We start from the raw sequence: 25,916 nt of genomic DNA, 5'->3' as shown, positions 1-25,916 counted from the left end.
ATGCAGCCCACCACGGTGGTGTCGTCTGCAAACTTTACGATGGAGTTGCTGGGGTGGACGGGGGTGAAGTCGTAGGTGTAGAGGTTGTAGCACAGCTTGGTTCAGTGAAGACATGTTGCTGCCGGCATTTGAAATGAGCAGCTAACTATGCTGACACAAAACACAATACATGAGAGGAGAGGAATGCATGAGTCGATTGTGTTATTTTTTGCATCTTTATTTTGTTATTGTAATACTGTCATTTGAATAGTTTTTGGTCAGGGTCTGCTTGAATAAAAATGAACTCCTCCATAGGTGAGCCTGAGCCAGCCTTCCAACAGCTGCTTCTGCAGGTGTACACCAGCACGATGCCAAACTCCATCACCATGTCTGAAACAAACCGAGCACAACAAACTGATCACATCTGACAGTCAGACACTCTAAATAGAGTTGGAGTCAACCCATTGAGATGGGTCAATGTTATTTCATTTAGTGCAGTCCTGCACTAAACACAATTCAGTTGTTAAGTCTGACGTCAAACGTGACGTTTAGCAATTTCCGGGTCCAAACCAGAAATTCCCTGCACCAGAGTACCAGTGTACTAAAGCACCAGAGTACCAGTGTACTAAAGCACCAGAGTACCAGTGTACTAAAGCACTAGAGTACCAGAGTACTAAAGCACCAGAGTACCAGAGTACTAAAGCACTAGAGTACCAGTGTACTAAAGCACTAGAGTACCAGTGTACTAAAGCACCAGAGTACCAGTGTACTAAAGCACCAGAGTACCAGTGTACTAAAGCGGTAGAATGACAGTTCAATCGTTTTTTAGACTCTGATCTATTCATACAACAAGGGACAGAGCACTTTCCCGTTTTCCCCATATTGTCAGGGTCTTTGAGCCTTGGAAAAGCTCTATATAAATATAATTTATTATTATTATTACTACGGCATTTCGAAGAGAGCGCCTCAGCCAACTTTGGACCTGGAAACACGTCACGACTTAACAACCGGATAACTTGGACAGTCACTTTATCTAATCTGGCTCTACCAAAGGATATTGTTTTGCAATCAATGACACAACCAAAGATGGTCCATGGAATTGTGTTCTACAGTGCTGTGAAAAAGTATTTGTCCCCTTCCCAATTTCATCTGTTTTTGCATGTTTGTCACACTTAAATGTTTCAGATCATCAAACCAATTTTAATATTACACAAAGATAACCTGAGTAAATAGAAAATGCCATTTTTAAATGATCATTCCATTTATTGAAGTCAAAGAGTTATTCAAAACATATATCACCCATGTGAAAAATAATCGCCCCTTAAACCTAATAACTGGTTGGGCCACCCTTAGCGGCAACAACTGCAAGCAAACGTTTGGATAACTGGCAATGAGTCTTGGTCATTGGATTGGATAGCATTTTTCCCGTAATACATGAAATCATCATTTAAAAACTGCATTTTCTATTTACTCAGGTTATCTTTGTGTAATATTAAAATTGGTTTGATGATCTGAAACATTTAAGCGGGACAAACATGCAAAAAAAGAATGGCACCAATGAAAGGGGTACATTTTGTATTGGCCAACTCCAAATAAATCCTTTACGTCATACCAAAAGAGTATGTTGCCAGGCAACCGGTTGTTAGTCCAATAAAAAAATAATTGGGGGGTAAATCAGGACGTATAACCAGGAAGCTATATGGAACCATTTGAAACACATTGACACCACTCTTCTAATATACCACTCTAGCCCACGGTACACTTACACACCTGAGCTTGAATCTGAACTCTGCAGGAAGCTGACCAGTGCAGGCATTAGCTGGAACTCAAACACTCTGGGGCTGCCACAGTGACTACAGACAGGCACCATCTGGGCCATGTTTGAAGGGGGGTCGGAGATGAACAGAGGTGACCCATTCCAACAGTACCTTATGGAAACAAATGAAGTATCAAGTGTAGTGTACACGGAACAGTGTTTACTTATGGAATACAGTTTTAAAAAAAGACCTGAGGTCAAGAGTACAGGGCTGAGTTTTCTAAAGGTTTTGCAGCACTAAGATCATCATCAAGTTCACAGTAGAGATGAGATAACGTTTATTGCCATTTATGCATACACATTAAGCATACACATATAGGAATTTGATTTGGCGTTACAGTAAGAGCATTTCTAAATGCAATGCAAACAGCAGTGCAGACAGAACACAACAAACTGTAAAACCATAGCTGCCATGTGCGGCGCTATACATGAAGTATGGATGTTAAGATGTTCATAGTGCAACAATGCTTTCAGGAAAACTACCCTGGAGCACTTGTCTAAGAGACTGTAGTCTATATGTTGGCACTAGGCCTGGCTCTTTACCGTAATACCTGCTGTATATGTTGGTGCTAGGTCTGGCTCTTTACCGTAATACCTGCTCGGGACACAGGGAGATCTTCTTCATGAATCTGGAGAAGGTTGTGTCTCCATGTCTGGCTTTGGTCTTCTCATACTTCTCCTCCCCTCCCCCTGCGATGCTGAAAGAAAATAGAAGAAAAGACTAAAATGCAGTTTTCCCACACCTTCTGAGACATCAGATTCAAGCACCTTTCAAGGACTTTCAAGACTCAAGGACCCAACACGGCATAGTTTGAACTATCCGCTCACAGACAACAATTAAAAAGAGAGGCTTGAATGTGTGAACACTAGATGGTCTCTTGCCTTCTCTACCACAGCACAGCAAAACAATATATTGTGAAATATGTGTAAAGTTAAGCAATACAGAGACTTAATTACTAGTTGACGAGCTAAGTAAGACATTTTAGAATATTTGTTATTTTATTTTTTGAGAGAGAGAGAGGGGGGGGGGGGGGGGAATTCAAGCACTTTCAATGACCCATGTCATTTCCCTCAAATTCACTAACTTTCAAGGATTTCAAGGACTGTGGGAACCCTGTAAATGTAACCTAGTTAATGGTATACTAATATACTGTAGATAGATAGGTCTCTGAACTTCCATGCATCCAGGTAAGTTACTAGGAACAGAAGCGTTACCTGTCCAGCTCCCCCACAGCCGCGCCCTCTCTCTTCTCATACTCCTTCAACAGCCTCTGGGCGTGCTCCAAGTCGCTCTGTCCCATCAGGTCCGTCTCCTCCACCACAGTGATGTAGAAGGGACAGAAGGTATCGACTTTCTGCTTAGCGGCCTCCTCTTCTCCCCTCAGACTAAGGCCCTGAAGCCTGCCACTGACATCCAGCTCAGCGCTGGGGGGCATGACTGTCTCAGAGTGTGCCCCCCCCTCCTCCTGAGCCTGAGGCTGGGTGTGGGCCGGGGACATGTCCCTTGCATGACCCCCCTCATCCTCCATGCCCCAGTCATCTGCGCCGTCACACCAGTCTGTGGTTGCTAGGGCAGCCTCTGTGGTCTGGATGGGACTGGCCGGTTGTAGAACAGTGGCGGCTTTGACGTCTGACTCCAGGCATTGAGAGCGCAGTGCCCTCCAGCTGGGAGCGAAGCATAAACAGTTTGCAATCGAAATAGTTTGACGTGTCACATGATTAACATTACATATGAGGGTTAGGGGGCCACTACTTGTTGACTCATTGATAAATTAGCTGTAGCGTGAGTCTCAAGATATGTCTAGATTACACTATAAAACATATTTCTCCTATTTCCAAGTTAGAGATAGGTACCATAACATGCTACAGGCAATGGAAAGGCATCACCAAAGCTATTAGGCATACTATTGCTATTGATTACAATGTGCTTTCATCAAATGAATGTGATAATAGGCAGAAAGGGCTGCCCCATAATTTTTTCACTAGCTGCTTGAGTTCTACCTCTCTGGTTTTCCACAGCATTGGGGTCTTGTGCAGGCAAACACATTCAGGGTTCGGTGATAGGGAGAGGCCTCAAGAGGGCAGTACACTTGCACCACATGTGAAAGGGCCCCACTGCAAAGACCACAGCAGGGATGTTGCCAAGATATCACTGGCAGTTTGTCCTAAGAGAGAAAAAAGTAGACTTTTGTCAACAACAACAAAACCTATACATCAGTCATCGTTTGTAAATAACATTCACATAATATTATATAGGCTACATTAAATCTAATCAAGGCTATTTGTCTTCAAGAAACTTAAACTAGGATTTGACCGCAATGACAGAACAATTTCTTTTTACAATAAACCGCGTATCTTTTACATTTGGGTATATATACATTTAGTCACATATATGTTTGGATAATTTAGCTGTTAATTATGGTTTTGATTATTGATAACTGAAACGACATGAAAAGAGACGAGCCAGCCAGGAGTCGAACCTAGAATCTTCTGATCCGTAGTCAGACGCGTTATCCATTGCGCCACTGGCCCGCTTGCTCACGTTGATGAGAATCTAGCCTTATATGTCTTATATGACATGTCTAATAGAAACTATTCACCTTTAGCGTTGTAAAGATTGTTGCTTAGTGTCATGAAAACGAAATGCTAATAAGTCTCCCTGTTATAGATGACAGTACTACAGTAAAAACACGGAGGGTAACACAACACTAACCTAGTTAGTAACCAGGGAGCTTTTTGTGACAACAACATGTGACAACATGAGAGCTCTGCCAAGCTAACGCGCTACATCTGAAAGGGACATCTTACATCATTAACACCAAACTTCAGACATGACCAACCCAATACGATGGCTGACCGGTTATGGGTTACATGGCTACACGTGTAATCAGCACATGAGCTAGAGTGTTTATTAGCTAAATCAGATCGCCTCTCAAATCCAACGCATGGCTAATGTCAGCTAGCTGCACATGGGTGGTCTGAGCACCAAAGACTAAAACAAGCTTGACGAGAGTGTTGTATTAAGACCTTACCGGCAGGTCCCCGATTTTGTTGGTCAAATAAGATGACGACCCCTTTCCTTTGTCGAGGACACCGTCACATAATCCGATCAGAAGGGGTGCCCCGTGAACTGTCGCCATGAGGACACGTGTTACAACGTGAGTTTAGAATGATAAGGTTCTATCTCCGTTTAGAATGATAAGGTTCTATCTCCGTTTAGAATGATAAGGTTCTATCTCCGTTTAGGGCAGTTCAGAGATATTGAGCGTCAAAGTTTTTACATTCCACATTATGTTTTGTGAGATGGAACCTTTGTATTTTATGAATTACTAACTCAAAAATGTCAACATTTTAAAAATAACACCACACAGGCATTAATAAACACCTAATGGATCAGATTATGTTAAAAACTCAATTTTGACAAAAATGGAAATAGAACCTTATAATTCTAACGTCACCGACGTGTTACAAGTTAATAACGACGTATCGGACTGTTTACTAGATAGCTCTCCACACAATGTGTGTGTGACCTAAATAAAACTACAATTTCACACGAATGGTGGGATTCAATAAATTGCTAGTACTATTGTCTGCCAGGATTGATAAACTATGCACTTTTATTGTCATTTATTATGGGATTGTGATGACAGATGGCAATCGGAACAGCAGGCACAAGAATCCATCTACTTTCATCTTTCACCGACTTCAAAATCGTCAGCATGAATAAGCTCAAAAGGTTTTTGTTTACATGCACCCAATGGATGCATTATTTTTTTTTGCATTAGAACATCGAATACAGGCTCCAGGAGGTGGGCGTGAATGTGTCAGAGACAACCATCCTCAGAATCGAATTATTCAATCGATTACAATTATTTTCGTCCAAATACATTGGATGACGCTTCATTATTACACTGAACAAAAATATAAATGCACACATAAATGCATTTTTTTTTAAAATCCTATATTTCACGAGTTGAAATCAAAGACGTAAGACTTTTTCTATGTACACAAAATGCCTATTTCTCTCAAATTGTGTTCTCAATTTTTTTTTTTAATCTGAGTTAGTGAGCACTTCTCATTTGCCGAGATAATCCATCCACCTGACAGGTCTGGTATATCCAGATGCTGAGTAGACAGCATGATTATTGCACATAAGTGCATTTAAAGGCCACCCTAAAATGCCCAAGGAGTCTCAACCGGTTTTAAGACCATATTTGGTTCGTGACGTCACCACACCACGCCTACTACGTCACCATACGGCGCCTTACTACGGTGGCTAAGGAAGACAACAAATCACGTAAATCGCCGCCCACTATGTGTTTCCAGTATTTATAGATATGACAGGTCATTTTCGCCGTTTACTATGCATTTCGATATGAGATAGATCATTTTCGTATTTCACGTATTTATGGATATGACAGATCATTTTCGCCCTATTCGCTTTAATGCTTAGTTTTTAAACCAAACCAAATAAACACATTTCCAGCTACTTCCTTTGCTATATCAACTTGAATTAATTGTTGCAAATACAAATTATGGATATGAGATAGATCATTTTCCATTAAGGGATTCTATATAAATAAATGAATGTCAATGAACCCAGGTTTGGGACTTTATTAGTGCAAACAGGTTTGAGGGGTCAGGCGAAGGACTTGGTCGAGTCAGGCAAGGGTCAGGCGATGGGTGTTGTAATCCATGGTGCAGGGCTGGAACTGTGGTGCAAGGTGCTGGGCTGGATGTGTCCAAGGTGCTGGGCTGGATGTGTCCAAGGTGCTGGGCTGGATGTGTCCAAGGTGCTGGGCTGGAAGTGTCCAAGGTGCAGGGCTGGAAGTGTCCAAGGTGCTGGGCTAGATGTTAAAGGGGCCCACTAATGAGCTCAATAAAACATGCTTATGATGAGTCAACAGCACTAGGGCTCCATCACAAAACCCTTACTGACTCTTGGCTAAATGGCATATAGTGTTGTTATGTTTGACCACAAATACTACTGTTTGACAACCACTTCCCTGGGTCTCGTTTTAATTGTCCAACCCATGTGTTATAAACTGCACGAGCGTGTTTTCTGGGCAGGCAACATATGAACCACACCTTTAAGCTCCCTCATGCCTTTAGTTGCATGGTCCCAGTTGAAATGTCCAGCAAATTATGTTAACTCCTTAAATAGCTGATCTTCAACAAACCATATAATGGAAAAGTGAGACAGAGATTAGTTCATTCAGGTGCCAATGTGCAAATGTTACTGTATATTTGTAATGCTTTGCCAAAGTTTAATTCAATGTATAAAGTGAGGGAGTAAACTATTCTCTAGTGCACACTATGTATAAGAGGTGGCAGAACTGTGTAACTGTTAAGTCTGTGACAGGGGACTGTTCAGCTACATTAGGCACCCTCACCACCTTGAGAATTGGAAAATCGACAGTTCAGCATGAACAAAAAAGAATCTCAGATGCTCCTAGCTCAGGCCGGGCATCATACAAAACAAGTGAATCCATGCAGCAGCCGTTATTAAAAGGGAGAGGAAAAACAGACAGGACAGAAGTAACTTTCTGTTTATTATTGAGAAGAGCGCTTAAGCTGCAAAGCTCCCTGAAGTCAGATGTGAGCAGTTCAACAGGTTAAACATAGTTAGATGTGAGCAGTTCAAACAGGTTAAACATAGTACGATAGAGTCAAGCCTCTGGGATCGACAATTTACAAAGCGCAAGACTTTACAAAGGTGATTCATTCACACCGCTTAAGTATTAGAAGCATTACAACAAATTAGCGATATGCTTACAAAAACACAAATTAACTTTTGAGTTATGATGCCAAAAAAAGTATGTTTATATTTTGTCCCAAAATAAAAGTGTAAAATACACTTATTAAATAGTATATCATGTTTTTAATATATATATATATATATATATATATATATTACTTCTTTACTCTCTACTGAGTTTGTTTCTGCAAATATCAGTAAAGCTGCAGTCCGATACAAAAGTACTGCTTTTAATGGAGCCCAGCGCGTCTCGAGTTACCCACTATACTGGCCAGAAAAGTGCACTTGGAATAGGAGAGCGACTGGGCACCACCGCCAGGGCACGGGAGACAAACACAGACACTTTCCACAACGTGAACATTCATGAAGGCCTGTGAATGGTACAGATGTTACGACTGGCCAGAGCTTTCAACAAGAGGGGGGAAATGGCAAATCAGAGCTTGCCAGTTAGAAAGCCAGACAGAGCGCGTTAGCTGACAGAGACAAGAATACAGTGCAGGGCATCAGGAAACCTTCATCAAACCAGAGGTACGCAATTTAACACAAGAGCTTCCTTGCTGCAATGCTTATTAAAAATCCCACTTCTGCATTATTAACTATATTGCATTAAGAACTCTTAAAGACTAATACATTAATGGATTGCAATGACACCTAGTAAAGTTGTCTGTCGTACATGGAGGGCTACCGTTACATATGGACATCATTATATGGGTTGTAGCAATATCTTTATATCACCCATGTTCAAACGGCAATATGATATCAGTCTGCCTGGGATTGGCTACAGCAGCTACAGTTTGTGATGAGGCAGCGGAAGCCAACTTGCAAACATGTGGAAAAGAAACTAATGCTGACACATCCATTCAGTACTCCCGTTAGACCAATACTTTACACATACATGAACCATATCACTTTCATATGCACATGCCCCATTATAATACAGTACTAACTACACAGTTTTTTCACTTTCCTTGACCGGGTGACAAAGATTAGAAGCACCTGAGACGCACCAAACTAAATGAAGATCAAAGTGCTGCTTTACTGTAAACCAAACGTGTTTTTATCATATAGTGAATAAAATCATTAGAAACAGCCGAACTTAAATAATAATAAAATACAGCATGCATCCATAGGGTGTTCAAATCATGACAGCTTTTGTAGAGCAAACAAGAGCCATTTCCTTCTCATTAGCACTCTGTTCAATACAGATGTTTGGTGTAGGTGTTACAGCTTAGACTTGGAGGCACAGACAGTTCGTTCCAGCAGAGTTTGTGGAATGAGACATGATAAAAATCCTCGTCTCAGATTTAATAAATAAATAAAAATCTGTTGAGGAAGCCTTTGTGTGTCATGTGACTTGTCAACATGCCGCAGCGGAAACACTAGTCGTGTGGGGCTGAGCAAAGAAGGGGGGGGGGTAACGACTGTGTACGGGACAAAATGGTGGAAACTGAATTCGTCAAGCTGTGTGTCTGTGTGTAAATAGACAGGGATAAGTCAGGTTTTCAGATATTAGTGTGTAAGCCATTGGAGGTTGTTATGGGAGAGGGGGAGAGGGGGTATAATACATAGATAAATAAATATGTGTGTGAAAGAGCAGTGACTGTTTGTGTATACAGTACAGTACTGTATACTGAGTATACTGCGTGTGGGGTGCGTGAAGGGGTTGTAAGTGAGCTTGTGTGTGTGTGTGTGTGTGTGTGTGGGTCCATCAGGATGTCCAAGACTGCATGTTCTGCAGCATGGACTCAAAGTGCGCCATGTTGGGTGCGTGGGCGTGGGCCAGCCGGTCCGTCAGGCGGCTGTACAGACTGAAGGACTTCAGCTCCAGCCAGATGAAGCCAAAGCGGTCCTTGTCGAACAGCACGAACAGACCCGGGGTTCGCTCCGGACTGGTGAAGCCATGACCAGCGATGAGGCCCGTCCCGTAGAAGCTGGAATCAATTAGCGGTTGAATGCAAGAATCAATCAATCAATCAATTACAATGCATGTAGATAAGAGGGTTCATAATAGTGCCTGTCCAGGTACATGATGCTTATAAAAACTGAATAGACCTATCGCTAAGCCACGCCCCCTTTGAAAACTCAGACAAACAAACAACGCTCGCTCAAATGCTTCACAGTGCTGACTGTGACTGACTGACTGACCGTGACTGAATGACATTTAATGACTTAAAATGGCGGGAGTTCAAATTTCTGATTTACAAGTAAGTAATCGACATGTCCAATCATATCACAGCAAAAGTCACGACAGGCAGAAAACTCGGACAAACAACTTGCTAATATTTGATGGTGAAAAGCTTCTAGACTAAATATTCTTGTCATCTTTAAAAAAAAAAACATGTCTATTACTTGCTGTGGTAAATCAGAAATTTGCCAACTCCCGCCATTGTAAGTCACTGAATGTCATTCAGTCACGGTCGGTCAGTCAGTCACTGTCAGTGAAGCGTTGTTTGTTTGTCCCCAAGGGGGCATGGCTTAGCGATAGGTCCATTGTGCATACAGGTTCGTATCTTACGATGCGTCTACATTCGCCAGGCCCTCTGGGCGAGAACAGAAGCCTGAACAGGAGGGAGACAGTGACTCACCACATCTTGCAGGTGCGGGGGTACACCTCGTTGCGGGCCATGACCCCCAGAGGCAGGACGAAGGGCTGGGGCTTGGATGGCACACTGCTGTGGCTGGGCCCAGGCTGGGTGCTCGGTGAGCAGGCTCCCATGGCAGGCGCCTCTGTCATCCCCTCTGCCCCAGATTCACCAACGCCAGCTTCAGCTCCCTCTGCTGGCCCCTGGGGGGCTGGGGCTGCGGCTGCGCCCTGCGCCTCCGCCTCCCTCTGCGCCTCCACATGCACCCCCAGGACCAGACGGGACAGCTCCTCCACGCTGCGCTGGTGCTCCAGGTCGGGCAGCTGCACGGGCCGGTTCAGGTCCACGTCTAGGGTCAGCTGGCCCGCAGGGACGTTAGGGTCCCCCTGGAGGGAAGCAGAACAGGAAGATAACAGCCTGCAGAATTTCTGCACTTAATGATTCTTTGAATCTGGTGTTCCAAAGTATGGTTGAAACAAAAGCCTCTCCCAGACTGTGCCTCTCAGAATAAGTTAATAAACAGAGCTGTGGCTAGAATATCAGTCAAACTGTGTTTATTTAGTTGGTCAGGTGTCTAATAGGAATATCACAATGCAAAACAATGTTGGAAAGCAACAACACTGCTCTATGAAGCCTTTCTGACTAGTAAATGATGTTCTTCTAGCATTGTAACTGGACCCCGGATTTGGCATAGATTATTATTTCTTATGACTACTGATGGATAGATGATTCACTTACTTAGACATATGTATTTATTGTATCGATTTGCATGAAGGCTTCGTTTGAATGTAAAAAACAAAACAAAACATTAAATTAAAGTCAACTGTCACCCAAGGCAAGGATCAAACCAGCAACCTTTGGATTGCTAGCTGGCTGCCCTAACCCCTGTGCCAAACACACCACTGTGCTATTTTCGATGAAAGTCGATGCATCACCTTTTTATCTATCTACTACCTCTTTTTATCTATCTATCTATCTATCTGGTAAAAGGTGGGAACTAATATTTCCAAAAAGACACTTGACGGAACTGTTGTTCTGGATTTAGTTTCCGCCTGTGAGACATTTTTGACACACATCTTACTTAAACCAGACCGGTCGCTACCAGGTTTGTTCTGATGGATTGGTTGCATGGCAACCAAGCAGCGAATTATTTGAGCCACATTCACGGAATGGAACTATCCAAACTAATCTGGATTATCTCTAATCGCGCTTTGTGGAACGGCCCCCAGGTGACTCACGGTGAGCTTGGTGGCCCTGGCTCGGGGTCCGTGGAAGCTGAGCATGACGATCTCCAGGCCGTGGCTGCCGTAGGTGCCCTTGAAGAGGCCCGGCTGCAGCAGGTCGGTGGCCAGTCGAGGGGGCAGGTAGATCCGCCGGTACGTCAGGCAGTTACTGGCAAAACACCACAGCACCGTTTGGATTATTAATATAGCCAATCAGATCGCAGGTTTCTCTGGGTGCACTCGATAAAACGTAACCCTCTCACTTCAGTCGAAGTGACGATGACGCAAGGCTAGAGCAGAGAGGGGAGTAGGGAAAGGGCTGTTACGTTGTTTATTCCAGAGTATAAACAATGTGATACTGAGGACCTACTCGTATTGGCTGGTGTAGATGAACTTCATCAGGATGAGTTCCTGCATGTGCTCATGGAAGATGTCCTCCAGTGTCCGGCCCCACTCTTCCTCCAGCCACGTCCTGAACTCCTACACACAAACACAACCACGCCATCGTGAGGAAATCAAACTTCATTACAATATATTTTCATATCACATACTTAAGCAATATCACACGAGAGGGAGTGCTGTCATACTGAACATCAGCACGGCTGTGATTCGGTCGTAGGCCACAACAGTTCTACAGCACCATTTATTAGTTAACAATAAGCGACAACAGATTAGGATTTGTTTGTTTATTTAATCATTTATTTTGGCTCCGCCAACAGATAGTACATTGCTCATAACGACCGTTAATGTAGTCTAATTAACAGTAATTTAATAGAACACCTGTGCGGCGGAGTGATACATAATAGTTAAAAGTCCCAGTGCTGTTATACTGTATATCGGCACTCATGGAATGCCTCTTGTCCAATCAAATTACTTGGTCGGAACGAACTATTGTATACAGTACTGTATCAGTCCTGAGCATTCTTGACCATCTGCTGACAGTGCATCTTTTCTACGGGAAGAGTTTTGACGACACCCACTACAACAGCCTCACTGCTGCAGATCGTCAACAGAACCCACACACACACACACACACACACACACACACACACACACACGCACACACACACACACACACACACACACACACACACACACACACACACACACACGCACGCACACACACACACACACGCACACACACGCGCACACACACACACACACACACACACACACACACACACACACACACACACGGCCTCCCCCTCACCTCTTGTCTCCCCCCTGGCATACGGTGATGGTCTGTCTGGTTGCATTTGGTTGAGAACTCGTCCTTCTTCCCTGTCTGGGGAAGAGAGATCTCAGCTTTAAATCCCCAAATCAACTCAAGTCCGAGGCTCTGCTAGCATGTTAGAGAAGAGATGGTGTCAGAGAAACAGTCTCCAAGAGAGGATCATTAGACCAGAATAGGGTCATGCAGAGCCCTTTGTGCTAGCTCCTAAGTATCTAGTTCACTCTCTTTACTACTATCAGCTCATCTACATCTCATGTTTGTATATCATGTTTTGATATCACTATTTGCACTTCGGGTTAAATGCTTTCGTTTTCGTTTTCGATTTCGTTGTCTGCTACCTGTACTCCACAATGACAATACAGTTGACTCTGATCTAATCTAAACTGGCAAACGTCCCGTCCTCCTCCCCTACACTGTGCTCTGTGCAGACTCACCTCTATGTCTCCCTTGTGAGGACCCTTGTGTCCGTACATACACTCCACAGAGGCCGTACTGTTCTCCCACAGGTGGATGCGGAAGAGGGGCCGTTGCCTCATGGGGTCCTCCACGCGAGGGTCGTGGGGTGGTAGGTACATCCAACCGATTATGAACAGCCCGTCAACCTGGAGAGGTATGGGTGGCGCAAGACAAAAACACACGTTTCAATGGGGAAAGATACCGATACATGTTTTTTGTGACACTGCTCTCTGTTGTGTTTGTAACTTATTAAGAGAAACTAACTAACAACAAACTTGATTGTGTGTCTGTCTGTGTGTGTGTGTGTGTGTGTGTGTGTGTGTGTGTGTGTGTGTGTGTGTACGTACCACCACATTAAGCAGCCCACCATATGGGCCTATGTCAGGCTGCCAGAGACCCAGGATGTGTCTGTATGGGTGCAGCACTGCAACACAAGTGTACCACAAAGGGTTAAAAACAATAAAACAGTGCAATAGCAGAGTTTGGACTGAGGACATGACAACTCAAAAGGCCATGTTACTGGTTGAATACGTGACTCCACTCCAAGGTACTCCAGAGGCAAAACACACTGTGTTAACAACACTGTTAGTGAATGCACACATCAAGTTCACGACCCAAACAGATTAAAGTGTGTGATATCAATACTTAAAAACGGGTGACGTCACTCTGCAGGTTGCTCTAGATACTTCACGCTTCTCACACACACAGGCACACAACACACACACTGTTCGAGTCCCGTCTCCAGTGGTCAAGACGTCCCTTTCAAGCTAAGCAGGTGAGCCGAATAATCTGGTCAAAGCGTACTTCATACGGTGAGTTCAGCCTGTGCACAAGCCTTGCACAATCGCGAGTGTTACAAGCCACAGCCACGTGTCAAGACAGTTAAGCATACGCAGTACATACAGTGTTTGTACACATCCCGATAGTCCACGCGCTCGTGGTCATAGTCAGGCAGGAGCTTCACAAAGCGCCCAGACTTCACCCGAGGGTCAACACCTGGACAGGTACACCACATGAGTGGACAGGTACACCACATGAGTGGACAGCACTACCACAGGACTACAGTGACACAGCTGAGGTATTTCCTACTAGGAGTGTGGTGCAGGAAAAACTATTGGAAAGCAATTGTTGATAAGATATCTGAAATTGTTGGACTGAAGGTACCACACCAAGCAAAACTCTGTGTATTAGGTATATATATCCAGATGCCTTTGTTGTTAGCTCGAGGCACTCTACTTTAATTGATTTTGGACTCTTACAGGCCAGGAGGTTGATAGCTTTATATTAGAAACAGATGGATATGCCTTCAACTCATTTGTGGGTGAGGGAGATAGATGTCGTCCTGCGTTTTGTTGGAGAAGATGAGGTATATCGTGAGCTTAGAATGATAAGGTTCTATCTCCGTTTAGGGCAGTTCAGAGATATTGAGCGTCAAAGTTTTTACATTCCATTATGTTCTGTGAGATGGAACCTTTGTGTTTTATTAATTACTAACTAAAAAATGTCAACATATTAATTTTAAAAATAACACCACACAGGCATTAATAAACACCTAATAGATCAGATTATGTAAAAAACTCAATTTTTACAAAAATTGAGATAGAACCTTAATTATTCTAACATCATCTAAATATGATGAGGGGGAGGGCAAAGGAGTTTGAAAAAGTTTGAGAACCTCTAGTGAAGTTTCTTTCTGGACAAGGTACGCAATAATTGGTGTACGGTGTTGAGTGCTTGTTTTTTTATGTATTTATTTATTTCGTTGTTGTTTGTTTCGTGACGTGACAGTTTCTGTTTTGTGTGTGTATGGAAACATTTGAAAGTCAATAAAAACAAAAGAAAAAAAGGAGTGTGGTGCAGAGCAGTTCTAAAAATCTATCCGGTGTTTTTAATTCCATTAAAGAGAGTGAAATAAGAGCGCAGAGAGTATGTTAGGTAATTGACTTGAACTGTCAAAGTCAATTGACGGTTTCCAGAAAGAGTGGATGCAGGTAGGCGAGCAGGGCGTTATTCCCGGACTTGTCAATGTACCGCTTGAATCCTGGGGTGACGTGATTGAATCCATCCATTAATCAATATGAATAAGATAATGGTAAGGGAGAGGGGATACACAGAGGGAATGAATTAAAGGGAAGAAACGTTGAAGACCTAGAGCGTCAATGATGGAGAAAGGAGTGAGTTGGTTGGTTGGTTGAGTGAGTGAGTGCTCCTCCTGAGACATCTACTGCCCCCCCAGCACTGCGTCTCCTGAAGACACCCGCTTTTCCCCTCTACTGTGTCCCCTAAAAACTTCTATTGACTGTACTGTTTCTCTGTTTCTCCAGTCTATATTAAAAAAAACAAAAAAACCTAGGTTTAGAAAAAGGTGATAGAAGAAGGTTTTCCTTCTATCAATGGCCCCGGGCCTGAGCTGGATTACTCTTCCTGCTACGACTGGTGGATTGATGATTCACTTCCTTAGTCTAAATGTATTGATTGTAAGTCGCTTTGGAATAAGGCGTCTGCTAAATGCCAAAAATGTAAAAATGTCAAATGAGTAGGACGATGCAGGAAGCATTAGGCTGACTTACGTTTGACATAGAGCTCCCGACTGGACACACCCACTACTTCCATCTTGCGGAGGTCCTCCCTCATGCCAAACTCTGAGAGAGAGAGAGAGAGAGAGAGAGAGAGAGAGAGAGAGAGAGAGAGAGAGAGAGAGAGAGAGAGAGAGAGAGAGAGAGAGAGAGAGAGAGAGAGAGAGAGAGAGAGAGAGAGAGAGAGAGAGAGAGAGAGAGAGAGAGGCAACAATGTGACACTGAAAGCCAGGGGGGAGTGTGAGAGAGAGGCTTTGAGTCATCCACATTTCTCCACAAGAACTGGGCCTGTAACAGAACTGGGCCTGTAAGAGAACTGGGCCTGTAAGAGAACTGGGCCTGGAACAGATGAGCCTTACAACGAATTCAAAATAAACAGAGCCTCTACACAAAATATTGAATGTGACGATTGAACAATATGGTGTTGGAAGCGTCATATACACAACTTGTCCAACACGGCCTTCAGTTGTAAACAGATGGATGCAGTAAGATGTAAGCTCCTGAGCCAAGAGGGTATTTGACTGGTGGTGGTGGTAGATCTCATATGGTAAGGGATGATGCATTTCTGGGGATGTGATTATATCTGTGTGTGCACTGTATTATACACAGATGATTCATATGTGTGATCTGTCAATGCATTTCTTAATTTCCCATCAGGTAATATATAAGATGTTGTGTTGCACTGAATTGAATTGGATCCAGAGTAACAACCAGTATGCACTTGTTCAATCTGAACAGAAAGCACAATGAACCTTGTAAGGCTATAGGCAAAAAGAGGGGCCCAGTGCCAACTTATAACATAATGCAGTCAGATTACACTCAGGTAAGTTATAACTTCAACCATTTAGCTGGAATGGTGGACAGGCAGGGGGAGGGCAACATGACTAGATGAATATTGACGTTAGGCTTTAAAGACAGTCACAATAACTGTGTGCATTTTTATTTAGGCTAATCATTTAGCATACACCGATCATTCATTGGAACCACGTTTCCCTCTCGGTACCATTTGACAGATAGAAAAGCTTTCAGTTAAATTCCCTATAATGATTTTCTCGAGACCAAAGCACGAGACCAATGTGCACCAACAGTCACTGGCCAGAGAGCAATACGTCCCACGTCCCATCAGCAAACTGTCCCTTTTGAACAACCTATCAGCAAATCTATCAATATGTATATAATAGAATCGTTGTTCTTTTATGATAATTACCCTGCGTGCATCTGCTCCTCCAGATGGTTTCTGTGTTCAGGATTTGCCTGAATTTCTTGCAGACCAGCGCCAGGTTGGGTAACGTCACGCCGGGCAGCGACGAAAAGATCTCCACCAAAAGCTCCGGAGGCAAATCCAACAGGGACTCTGGTGACATCGGCGGTCCTCTGGTGTCCCCGGACCCAAGTCTGTTGACATGTTCACGGGCCACACTGGGCCCTGCCCCGGCGGCAGAGGGGCTGTCTGGGCCTGGGCCCACCCCCGTGTCTGACTCTGTCTTCCTCCCCACGATCCGCTCCTCTCCCTCCTCGTCCTCCATGTCCATGTCCGAGTCGTCGCTCCCCTGGTCCTGACCCTGGTTCTGTCTCTGTCGCCTCCTGCACCGCCGCGACTGGCCCACTCCGCAGAGCCTGGCACACACAGCCATCCGGAGTCACCGACGCTGGAGCAACATTACATCACCATAATAACAGCTGTACGAGCTGCAGTCTCGATGCTCTCCCCTGTCTCTCCGTGCAGTGCCTGGGCGGAACGCGAATTTGCGGAACCTAGGATGGTAGGGGAAGGTAGGTCAATACCGCTACCTGATTGGTTGGCGAAGCACTCGTGAAGAGCCCCCTCATTGGCTGGCGACTCCTCGTTCGCCAACCAATCAGGTAGCGGTATTGCCCTACCTTCCCTGCTTCGCCAACCAATCAGGTAGCGGTATTTCCCTATCTTCCCTGCTTCGCCAACCAATCAGGTAGCGGTATTGCCCTACCTTCCCCTACCATCCTAGGTTCCGCAAATTCGCGGGCGGAACCATAGGACGCAACATGGGTGTACGTCAGTTTGCATAACATACGGGGCTTCGCACTTCTTTTTACGTATGCATCACATTTAATTCGAAATGTTTGATTTAAACCAAGGCCTCTCTGTTTCAACGAGTAATAGACAAGCCCAGTTTGCTAGTCATGATACATGGTTGACAATTTTAATCTGAATTAATTTTAATACACATTATTTAATTAGTAAAAGGGAGCAGCAAGCCAAATTACTTCTTTCAGAGACGACTTATTTTACCTAGAATGCATTGCGTGACAGGCTATCTAAGTCAGTCATCGGCTGTGTTCGGAATAGCGTACTAGCATACTACTCATACTAGATATGATGTAGATTTTGAGTATGTAGTGCGTTCACACTGTACAGTATGCGAGATTTGAGTATGCGAGAAATTTAGTATGTGAGCAATTATTTCTGGGAAAATTTAAGTCAGTTACGATGGACACTAGCTCGGGTCCTATTTCCCAAAATGCATTTCGCATCCAGGGTTGCAGAGTTGCATCCAGGGTTGCCAGATGGGGCGGGTTACCGCCGAATGGGCTACTTGATTTTGAGGTTATAGAAAGTTTAGTCTGTAAATTGTCAATCCCATCTGGCAACCCTGTGCGCTTTCAGCCTCGTCAAACTGCGTCATACAAACTTGTCATACAGCTTTTGTTTACATTGTCCGATAGCCTGGGGACCGAAAGCTTGCAATAAACATAGTTTTTTGCACATATTTGAGTGTGCAGATGCTGCTTTTTTGCACTCTATTTGATACTCTTCAGCTGCAGCACCCCAGCTAAGTCTGATCACGGATGAGCGGTGGTATTTTCACTATACTGGGAATTAACATGTATTAACAATAATTAACATTAACATGGTGAAATGCATTCTTAGACATGACTACATCGTCATGATTACAAATATGCCACTTGAAATGCATGAGGGGATTAGTACAACAATACCACATTCCAAAAAGTGAATGATTGATTGATTGATTGATCCTGATTCCTGCCCCTAAACTGTATGTCTGTTGCCAATGATGTTTGTAAAATAAAAATAAAACCTTGATTTGGAATGGTGAAGAGGTTATTACTGGCATTACCGGCGCTCTCAGAGCGAATTTACGCCTTGTCAGCCCTATCTTTGTATATTGAGTTTGCCTTTGATAATGGCCATCAATAATATAATGTTTCATTTCACTTCATTATAGGCCTACATTGTTCTGGGTTCAGTCTCTGCTGTCATCCATCGTTATATATGTTGTGTGTTGTTATTGTCCGTGTCTGTGTTTGGGGGGGGTTGTAGGTTTTTAAATAGTCTAAAACAGCGGGGTTAATTGGTGGGATCTGAGGCTGGGGGAAGTTAGCTGTTGGGTTGGTCAAAGGCAGGCTGGTCGTACCTGGTCGTTAATCAAAGCACCCTAATCATGTGTGCCTAGTGAGAGGGTGAAATCATGTGTGCCTAGTGAGAGGGTGAAATCATGTGTGCCTAGTGAGAGGGTGAAATCATGTGTGCCTAGTGAGAGGGTGAAATCATGTGTGCCTAGTGAGAGGGTGAAATCATGTGTGCCTAGTGAGAGGGTGAAATCATGTGTGCCTAGTGAGAGGGTGACATCATGTGTGCCTAGTGAGAGGGTGACATCATGTGTGCCTAGTGAGAGGGTGACATCATGTGTGCCTATAGTGAGAGGGTGACATCATGTGTGCCTAGTGAGAGGGTGAAATCATGTGTGCCTAGTGAGAGGGTGAAATCATGTGTGCCTATTGAGTGGGTGACATCATGTGTGCCTATTATTATAGGGTGAAAATGATTCTGTATGATAGCTGGTTAATCCAGGGGTGTGAACTGCACGTAGTGCCTTATGCGCTGGTTAACTTGGATAGACTGCTTGAGGGGGGTATAGGTCTTGGCAGGGCCGGTCAGCCCACTAATAACCTGCTGTAAGGCTTATGAATTGTTGATAAATAAAGTATTTATAGCCTATTGGTTTTGGTAACTCTGTGTCGTGTGGTGGTGTGCTCTGACCTCTGTCCCCGGACCTTACCGGTACAAAAAAGGTGGACCCAGTGATCGGTACCCCTTTGTCAAGGGAGGGTCTTCAGTGCTATCTCCAATGGGGTCATTGTTTACTCTCTCTCTAGCTATTATACTGCCATTTTTCTGTCAAAGGCATTTCGCACCCCGAACTGCCTCTCGGGCTGGCATCGCCCAATGCAAATTGCGCCTAGAGGGACTTATTTTCACCGGTACCGGCGAGATTGAAATATGTCGGACTTCAACATATTTTTCTGGACAAAAAGCGGTAATAGCCTACCGGTAATAACTGAAACGCTGAAACGCTGTGACCTCAGAATAGATGCGTTAATGCTGCATGAATAGCTACAATAGCATATCGGGTTATCAAAATATGTATTAATAATGTTGTCCCCCCCCCATCCAGTTCATGTCCCCCTTAATACTGAGCCCTGGCGACGGGCCTGAGCCCATCGGATAGATCCATCTATCCAAGATTTCATAACTGTAGCCTACTAGTAGTAGTAGGGTCCAAAACCAAAATTCCGTGACCACTCTCTGGCTAACATGTTTTGATGATTTATTTGACTTCTAGGGACCTTTTATGAAAAATTTAGCCTCCAGGTCCCTCCCAAAAATCCCGGGTTTTTTTTGCCAGAGGGCCAAATCCAAAATACCTGTATCCTTTAAGGCAGGTGAATAGGGTAAAAAAATTAACTAATAGCTATCACTATGAAACTTCCCCAGTTTATCACTTACATTAAGACAATTATTTTTTGTATTACAAGTTTTCTGAAATTGTATTTTTAAATATGCAAATGAGGTGTTACCTAATTAAATATGCGGTAATTTGCATAACATTCAAGAACTTAAATCTGAACATTGGATAAAGCCAGGTTAAAAATTATTGTTTCATCTTGTTGACATATTAGAGTCAAAGGCTTGAATAATTTGTTTGTTAAATTGGATGCCCGTTAGTTGCCACCAGGGTATCAACTATTATGAACGTATAACAAGAGACGTAATTATACTTCAAAATAAGCTCTTTAATAGCTGTAACTTGAATAGTTATAACAGAACAATTGAACCACTTTAAACATATGTGATCACTCTGAATCAGAACATTCTGCCTCACTAGATTCTGAATCCTCCTCTCCCTCCTCCTCATCTCCCTCCTCACTCTCATCTTCCTCCTTGTCTTCAGCTGGCCCTGGTGCAGGTAGATTCATTGGGAGAGCAGGTTGTGTGTGGCGGACAGGACGACAGTGACCACCCACCGGCTCCCAGCCATGTCCGAGGGGCGAGGAGTGGTGCTTCAGGGAGGGGTGGCGCACTAGATATGCCAAGTAGTTGGCACGGAGACAGTGTTGGCGTTTTGCATCTGGAGGGAGACGGATGAAGTCCAAGAGTTGTTTTTCATTCTCTTCCACTTCTCGGCACGGGCCTCAGCCATGGTGCTGCTCTTTTTGTGGCCATAGATGACATCTTGTGTGAACTGGAAGAGCTCCTCTACCACCTCCTCCTTGCCGTCTTGCCACAGGGCTCTTAGCCACCTTGTCATACACCGACAATTTCCTTGTTCCATAGAAGCCTGAGTTGGCATCACAGCCTGTAATACAATGTAGCTGCACAATACAGTCTGCCATCTCCTCAGTCACTAGGCCACGGCATACAATTATCTCCTGCTTTCTCTTGATATAGAGCATACCTGGCAACTGCTGTGAGATGGCCGCAGCTGCGACATAGGCATCGGTGTCAGCTGCATCTATGACAACAGGGCCACTGTAGCCTGACTCACGCAGAACTGCATAAGCAGAGAAGAGGATGGTGTCAGCCTCAGACTGGTCAAAGATGTAGTTCTGCATTGGTTGTTGTGTTGACAAGTTGGTGCGATGAGAACCAACAGAGTAAACAATATCTACATCTACAGTCTGTGCAAGGTCGGTCAGGTAGCTGCATATTAGTTGTTGCAGCCACACCTTGTTGCTGACGCTACACAGCAGCGTTTTGAACACTCTGGCAGAGGGGAAGGGGTCGCCCAATTTCATGTAGGTGTTGGGGACATGTGCCTTACCCTGTACCCGCAGGTCTCGCTCGTCATCTTTCGTTGAGTATGCTCCATCGTACGGGTCATTCACACAGATGATACGGTCAGCATCACCATGGCGGGCAAGGATGATGGATGACACCTTGTGGACGTCGTCCGACCACTTGTATGGGGTGTCATCTTGTGTGATCCTCCAAATCATGCCCATGTCGACGAGAGCGATGTAAGGTCCTTTCAGAACTACAGATTGGAGAGAGAGCTTCTGGATGAGCTTGCTCTTCTGCGTCTTCCTGTATGTGCCATTGGAGTTGAATAAGGCCATACACTCCTCGACAACACAGTGTTCCAACAACTCTGGGAGATTCACAAGTTAACTGACCTCAACCAGGTCGATCACTGCCTTGAGAGCATCCTGCTCCATCTCAGCAGAACCTTGGGTTCCTCCCCGGGTTTCTTCGTGCATGGCCCCTTGGCAAATGTCAAGCGTTTGCTCAATGGGACTGATGCATGGAGGGAGGTTCTTACTGAACACTGTCTCGTAAAATGCTGGTCAACTTCTCCTCTCCTGCAGCACGGGCTGAGTTGAAGTCAGCAATGAGCTCATCAGAGGCAGGCATGGCTGACTAGGGTGCGGAGGGTGGGTGAGGCCGGGTCGAACGGGAAGGAGTCAAACTCATGCATGCATGCGACCAGGTCCTGCACACACTGCTCATCCTCTCGCATCCGTGGCCACATTGCATGTGCTTCTTCTTGGCTTCTTTTCGGTTGGCCAGCGCGCTGTGAGCCGCCCGGATCTGGGTCACATTGTTCATATTTCTGGAGTGCACTAGCAGCTGCTTCTCATTCAGGATGGAGAGCCAGCCAGACTTCATTTTGCTGCCCTTGTTCATTGTACACTCATGTCCCAGGCCATGTAGGACTAGGGGTTGCCTGTGATGGACTGAGTGAAATCAGTCAGAAGGAAGGCGACCTGATCAGCAAGGAGAGCTAGTCAGCATTGCCCAGAAGTCAGGCAGCCACCTCCCATACCTATTGTTATCGTACGCTACCATTATTAATTATTAATCAAGCCTTTGACTCTAATATGTCAACAAGATGAAACAATAATTTTTAACCTGGCTTTATCCAATGTTCAGATTTAAGTTCTTGAATGTTATGCAAATTACCGCATATTTAATTAGGTAACACCTCATTTGCATATTTAAACATACAATTTCAGAAAACTTGTAATACAAAAAATAATTGTCTTAATGTAAGTGATTAACTGGGGAAGTTTCATAGTGATAGCTATTAGTTAAAAAATGTTTCCCTATTCACCTGCCTTAAAGGTTACAGGTATTTTGGATTTGGCCCTCTGGCAAAACCCCCCGGGATTTTGGGGAGGAACCTGGAGGCTAAATTTTTCATAAAAGGTCCCTAGAAGTCAAATAAATCATCAAAACATGTTAGCCAGAGAGTGGTCACGGAATTTTGGTTTTGGACCCTACTATAGGGCAAGAGTAGCGCTAAGCACGGCACTGCAATCCAGCTGCTCTTTCAGTCGGGACTCGGGAGCGCTCCTAGTTTACAGCGTCCTGTCCTTACCTCGCGTAGTCTTAGCAATTTTATTTCATCCTGAATATAATAAAGTTTATTGCTATTTTCTAACACTGTAATTATATTTATCACTGTGATGTGATTTAACTAGCCAACTCCGTACTACATTAGCGGAGCGAATTACGTGTGAAATTAGCATGCTAGCAGGTGTTTTCATATAAAATGTTAGATATTATATCAGCCATAGCTGACTAGTGAGCCTGCATCAACCTTAATGCTATTCAAGTGCAAGAAGATGACATTTGTCTTCGCCGTTTAAGACACACACATTCATCTGCTGTGGCGGTAAGCGCAGAGCAGTAGAATGACGTCACTGGCCAATAGGGACGTGCGTTACTTCTCTCTGCTGTAGGTCCCGCCCTGACTGGACTTGGGAACTTTTTTGCAAACAGGTTTAGCAAACAAATATTTTAATTTAGCAAAAGAAAGTTGAGCTTTGTAAAGAAATGTTTTGGAGTTGAGAACAAAAAAAAAATCGAAGCGAATTTACGAACGCAGCCATTGACTCTTCGCCGTTCTGCTTTCGGCGCCAAAGAGAAGTGCTCGTGAACCGGGGGCCGCCTCAGAACGTTCAGAAGTTTTACCTCAGAATGACTCGAGACAGCGGAGACACACACAGACCAACGGAGAGAGACTCATCTGAGACGAAGGAGAGAAGCAGAGACGCAAGGAGAGAAGGTTAATATACATTATTGTTTATTAAACAGGTTAATATGCTATAGTTATTATACATTATTATGTCTTAAACAGGCTAATATGCTATAGTTATTATACATTATTATGTCTTAAACAGGCTAATATGCTTGTCGACGGTTGACAGCACACAGCTAACTACTAGCTAATCTACTACATAGCTACCAACGGTAAACTGCTGTTAAAAACACAAATAACGCCTAATATTAATTACAACTAGTAGTTTAGCCAGTATTCGCAGTAATAGTGAGAAGTTATCTTTTATTTCAAATGTTTTTTATTGAGCCAAAACTTGTTCACATACATGATGTTGTATCGATGCTCATTTTCATTTATAAGAAAGAGATACAAAAATATATTCACTTATCTTCAAATATAGAGACGTTATCTTTTGATCAATTAAATTACAGTGTAAATGGACATTATAGTCCGTTTTTGATCAATGGACTCATTCAATTATTTAATGTTTGATAGAAAGAGAGATGAATAGATCAGGGGGCTATTGAGAAAACATTCAGAGCTGCAGCCCCCAAGTGAAATTGTTAAATTGTATTAATTAATTACATTATTACACATTACATAAAACATGTTACGTTGATGGGGATTAACGGCAGTTCGATAGGCCTATATATACTTGCCCACCACACCGTCATTCATCGTTTTCATCAATCATGAATTTGATTTTGATTACAATATCACCGTCGAGGCTGGTTTAGACAGGTTGAGGTTGTAGATTCTGATACCATTGAAACCGGGAGCGCTTAACCAATAGAGAATATTGCCAACATTGTTTAATTGGACAGGGGGATATGATTTGACCAAGCTCTCCGCCCGAGACGCGGGTGCGCTCCGGGCTCTCAATATTCAACCTAGGCGAGCATGAACCTTTAAAAAAATATGTCGATTCATATTTCTTGGCGAGTATATACACACATAAACATATACTTCGCGCACATTAGTTTTAGAGTATAAAATGCACACATTTGTTTTGTAGTTGTTGTAATCTTAGCATTCAAGCTCCCAACACAGAGGGGAAAAAAAGATCGAGCCAGCCAGGAGTCGAACCTAGAATCTTCTGATCCGTAGTCAGACGCGTTATCCATTGCGCCACTGGCCCGATAGCTCATAGAGGAGAATTACGCTAATTTATCGAGTTTATATACTTTTTGGCAAACTGACTGAATAATAAATACGTTCTGGTTCTAGTTCTAGAATACTTACCAGCAATCGAATAATACTAAAACAAAGTAATATAATTTGGTTAAACACAATTGCAGATAAAGTTAGTGGAGTAACGTTTGTATTGTATGATGAACATTAACTGTGTCAGCTAGATAGCTGCTTGGACAATATTTATCTGTTTTCAGTACGTTGGTTGGCAGAAGTATGGGAGTCAAAAAATATAAAATAAAATAAAATAATAATAAAATAAAACGACCACGCACGTGGGGGGGTGGGGGAGGGCGTTCCCTCCGTACGCGGAGCCAATCACCGCCGTCCAAACATATGACGAGCTAGGAAGTGGTTGGCTTGCCATAGCTGGCGGGAATTCGCTCGTTTCGTCTCTGTTTTCGTCAAATCCAAAAGGTACGTCTGAGGTAAGTTGTTGGTAGCTAGCGAATGCAGTGTCATTTCAATAACCTCTGTGAAACGATTGACGAGTGTAGTTCACTCTGGGTTAACTTTAGTTAGTCAACAACATGTGTTCAGTGTTGTTATAAAACGCAGGAGCATGCTAGTGGGTTTCCATGTAAAAAGGTAACCTCAAAATACTGTAACATACGGTTAGGGTTCAGGGATGAAGTTAGGGCTAGGGCTAGAGCTGGTTCTAGGGTTAGCCCTCCACTACTGTTTCAGAGGTTACCAGACTTAAGCACTAATTGGAACTAAGTTGACAATGACTTTCTGATCTGCTTACAGAGTGACAGG

At 43.7% G+C, this 25,916-nt stretch overlaps 2 protein-coding genes across 2 annotated transcripts; both read right to left on the bottom strand.

Annotated features, from left to right (window-relative positions):
• Positions 1 to 238: 238 nt before the first annotated feature.
• Positions 239 to 4,947, bottom strand: pdcd2l (programmed cell death 2-like; the record flags this gene model as incomplete). The annotated part of the gene is made up of 6 exons (XM_080545413.1): positions 4,828 to 4,947; positions 3,797 to 3,960; positions 3,011 to 3,460; positions 2,383 to 2,493; positions 1,750 to 1,907; positions 239 to 369 (listed from the first exon to the last, which is right to left on the bottom strand). The coding sequence occupies exons 1-6, from the start codon at positions 4,933 to 4,935 to the stop codon at positions 239 to 241; spliced, it is 1,122 nt and encodes a 373-aa protein (XP_080401539.1). The 5' UTR covers positions 4,936 to 4,947.
• A 2,587-nt stretch (positions 4,948 to 7,534) lies between these two features.
• fbxo31 (F-box protein 31) lies at positions 7,535 to 17,266 on the bottom strand. The gene is made up of 9 exons (XM_080545015.1): positions 16,832 to 17,266; positions 15,619 to 15,690; positions 13,396 to 13,472; positions 13,027 to 13,194; positions 12,569 to 12,643; positions 11,729 to 11,838; positions 11,374 to 11,527; positions 10,139 to 10,521; positions 7,535 to 9,484 (listed from the first exon to the last, which is right to left on the bottom strand). The coding sequence occupies exons 1-9, from the start codon at positions 17,256 to 17,258 to the stop codon at positions 9,262 to 9,264; spliced, it is 1,689 nt and encodes a 562-aa protein (XP_080401141.1). The 5' UTR covers positions 17,259 to 17,266; the 3' UTR covers positions 7,535 to 9,261.
• Positions 17,267 to 25,916: the final 8,650 nt, after the last annotated feature.

This window comes from Nansenia antarctica (assembly GCF_963989245.1).
Source record: "Nansenia antarctica genome assembly, chromosome: 14".
NCBI classification, from domain to species: Eukaryota; Metazoa; Chordata; class Actinopteri; order Argentiniformes; family Microstomatidae; genus Nansenia; species Nansenia antarctica.
Note: the sequence above shows the minus strand (reverse complement) of the source record. Positions and strands in the feature narration are given on the sequence as shown.

Coding starts and splice junctions, on each gene's coding strand:
- fbxo31 (XM_080545015.1), bottom strand. CDS start 17,258: ATGGCTGTGTGTGCCAGGCTCTGCGGAGTGGGCCAGTCGCGGCGGTGC. Junction 12,644..13,026: donor CTCACAAGGGAGACATAGAG/GTGAGTCTGCAC, acceptor TCTCTTCCCCAG/ACAGGGAAGAAGGACGAGTT. Junction 9,485..10,138: donor CCCCGCACCTGCAAGATGTG/GTGAGTCACTGT, acceptor AATTGATTCCAG/CTTCTACGGGACGGGCCTCA.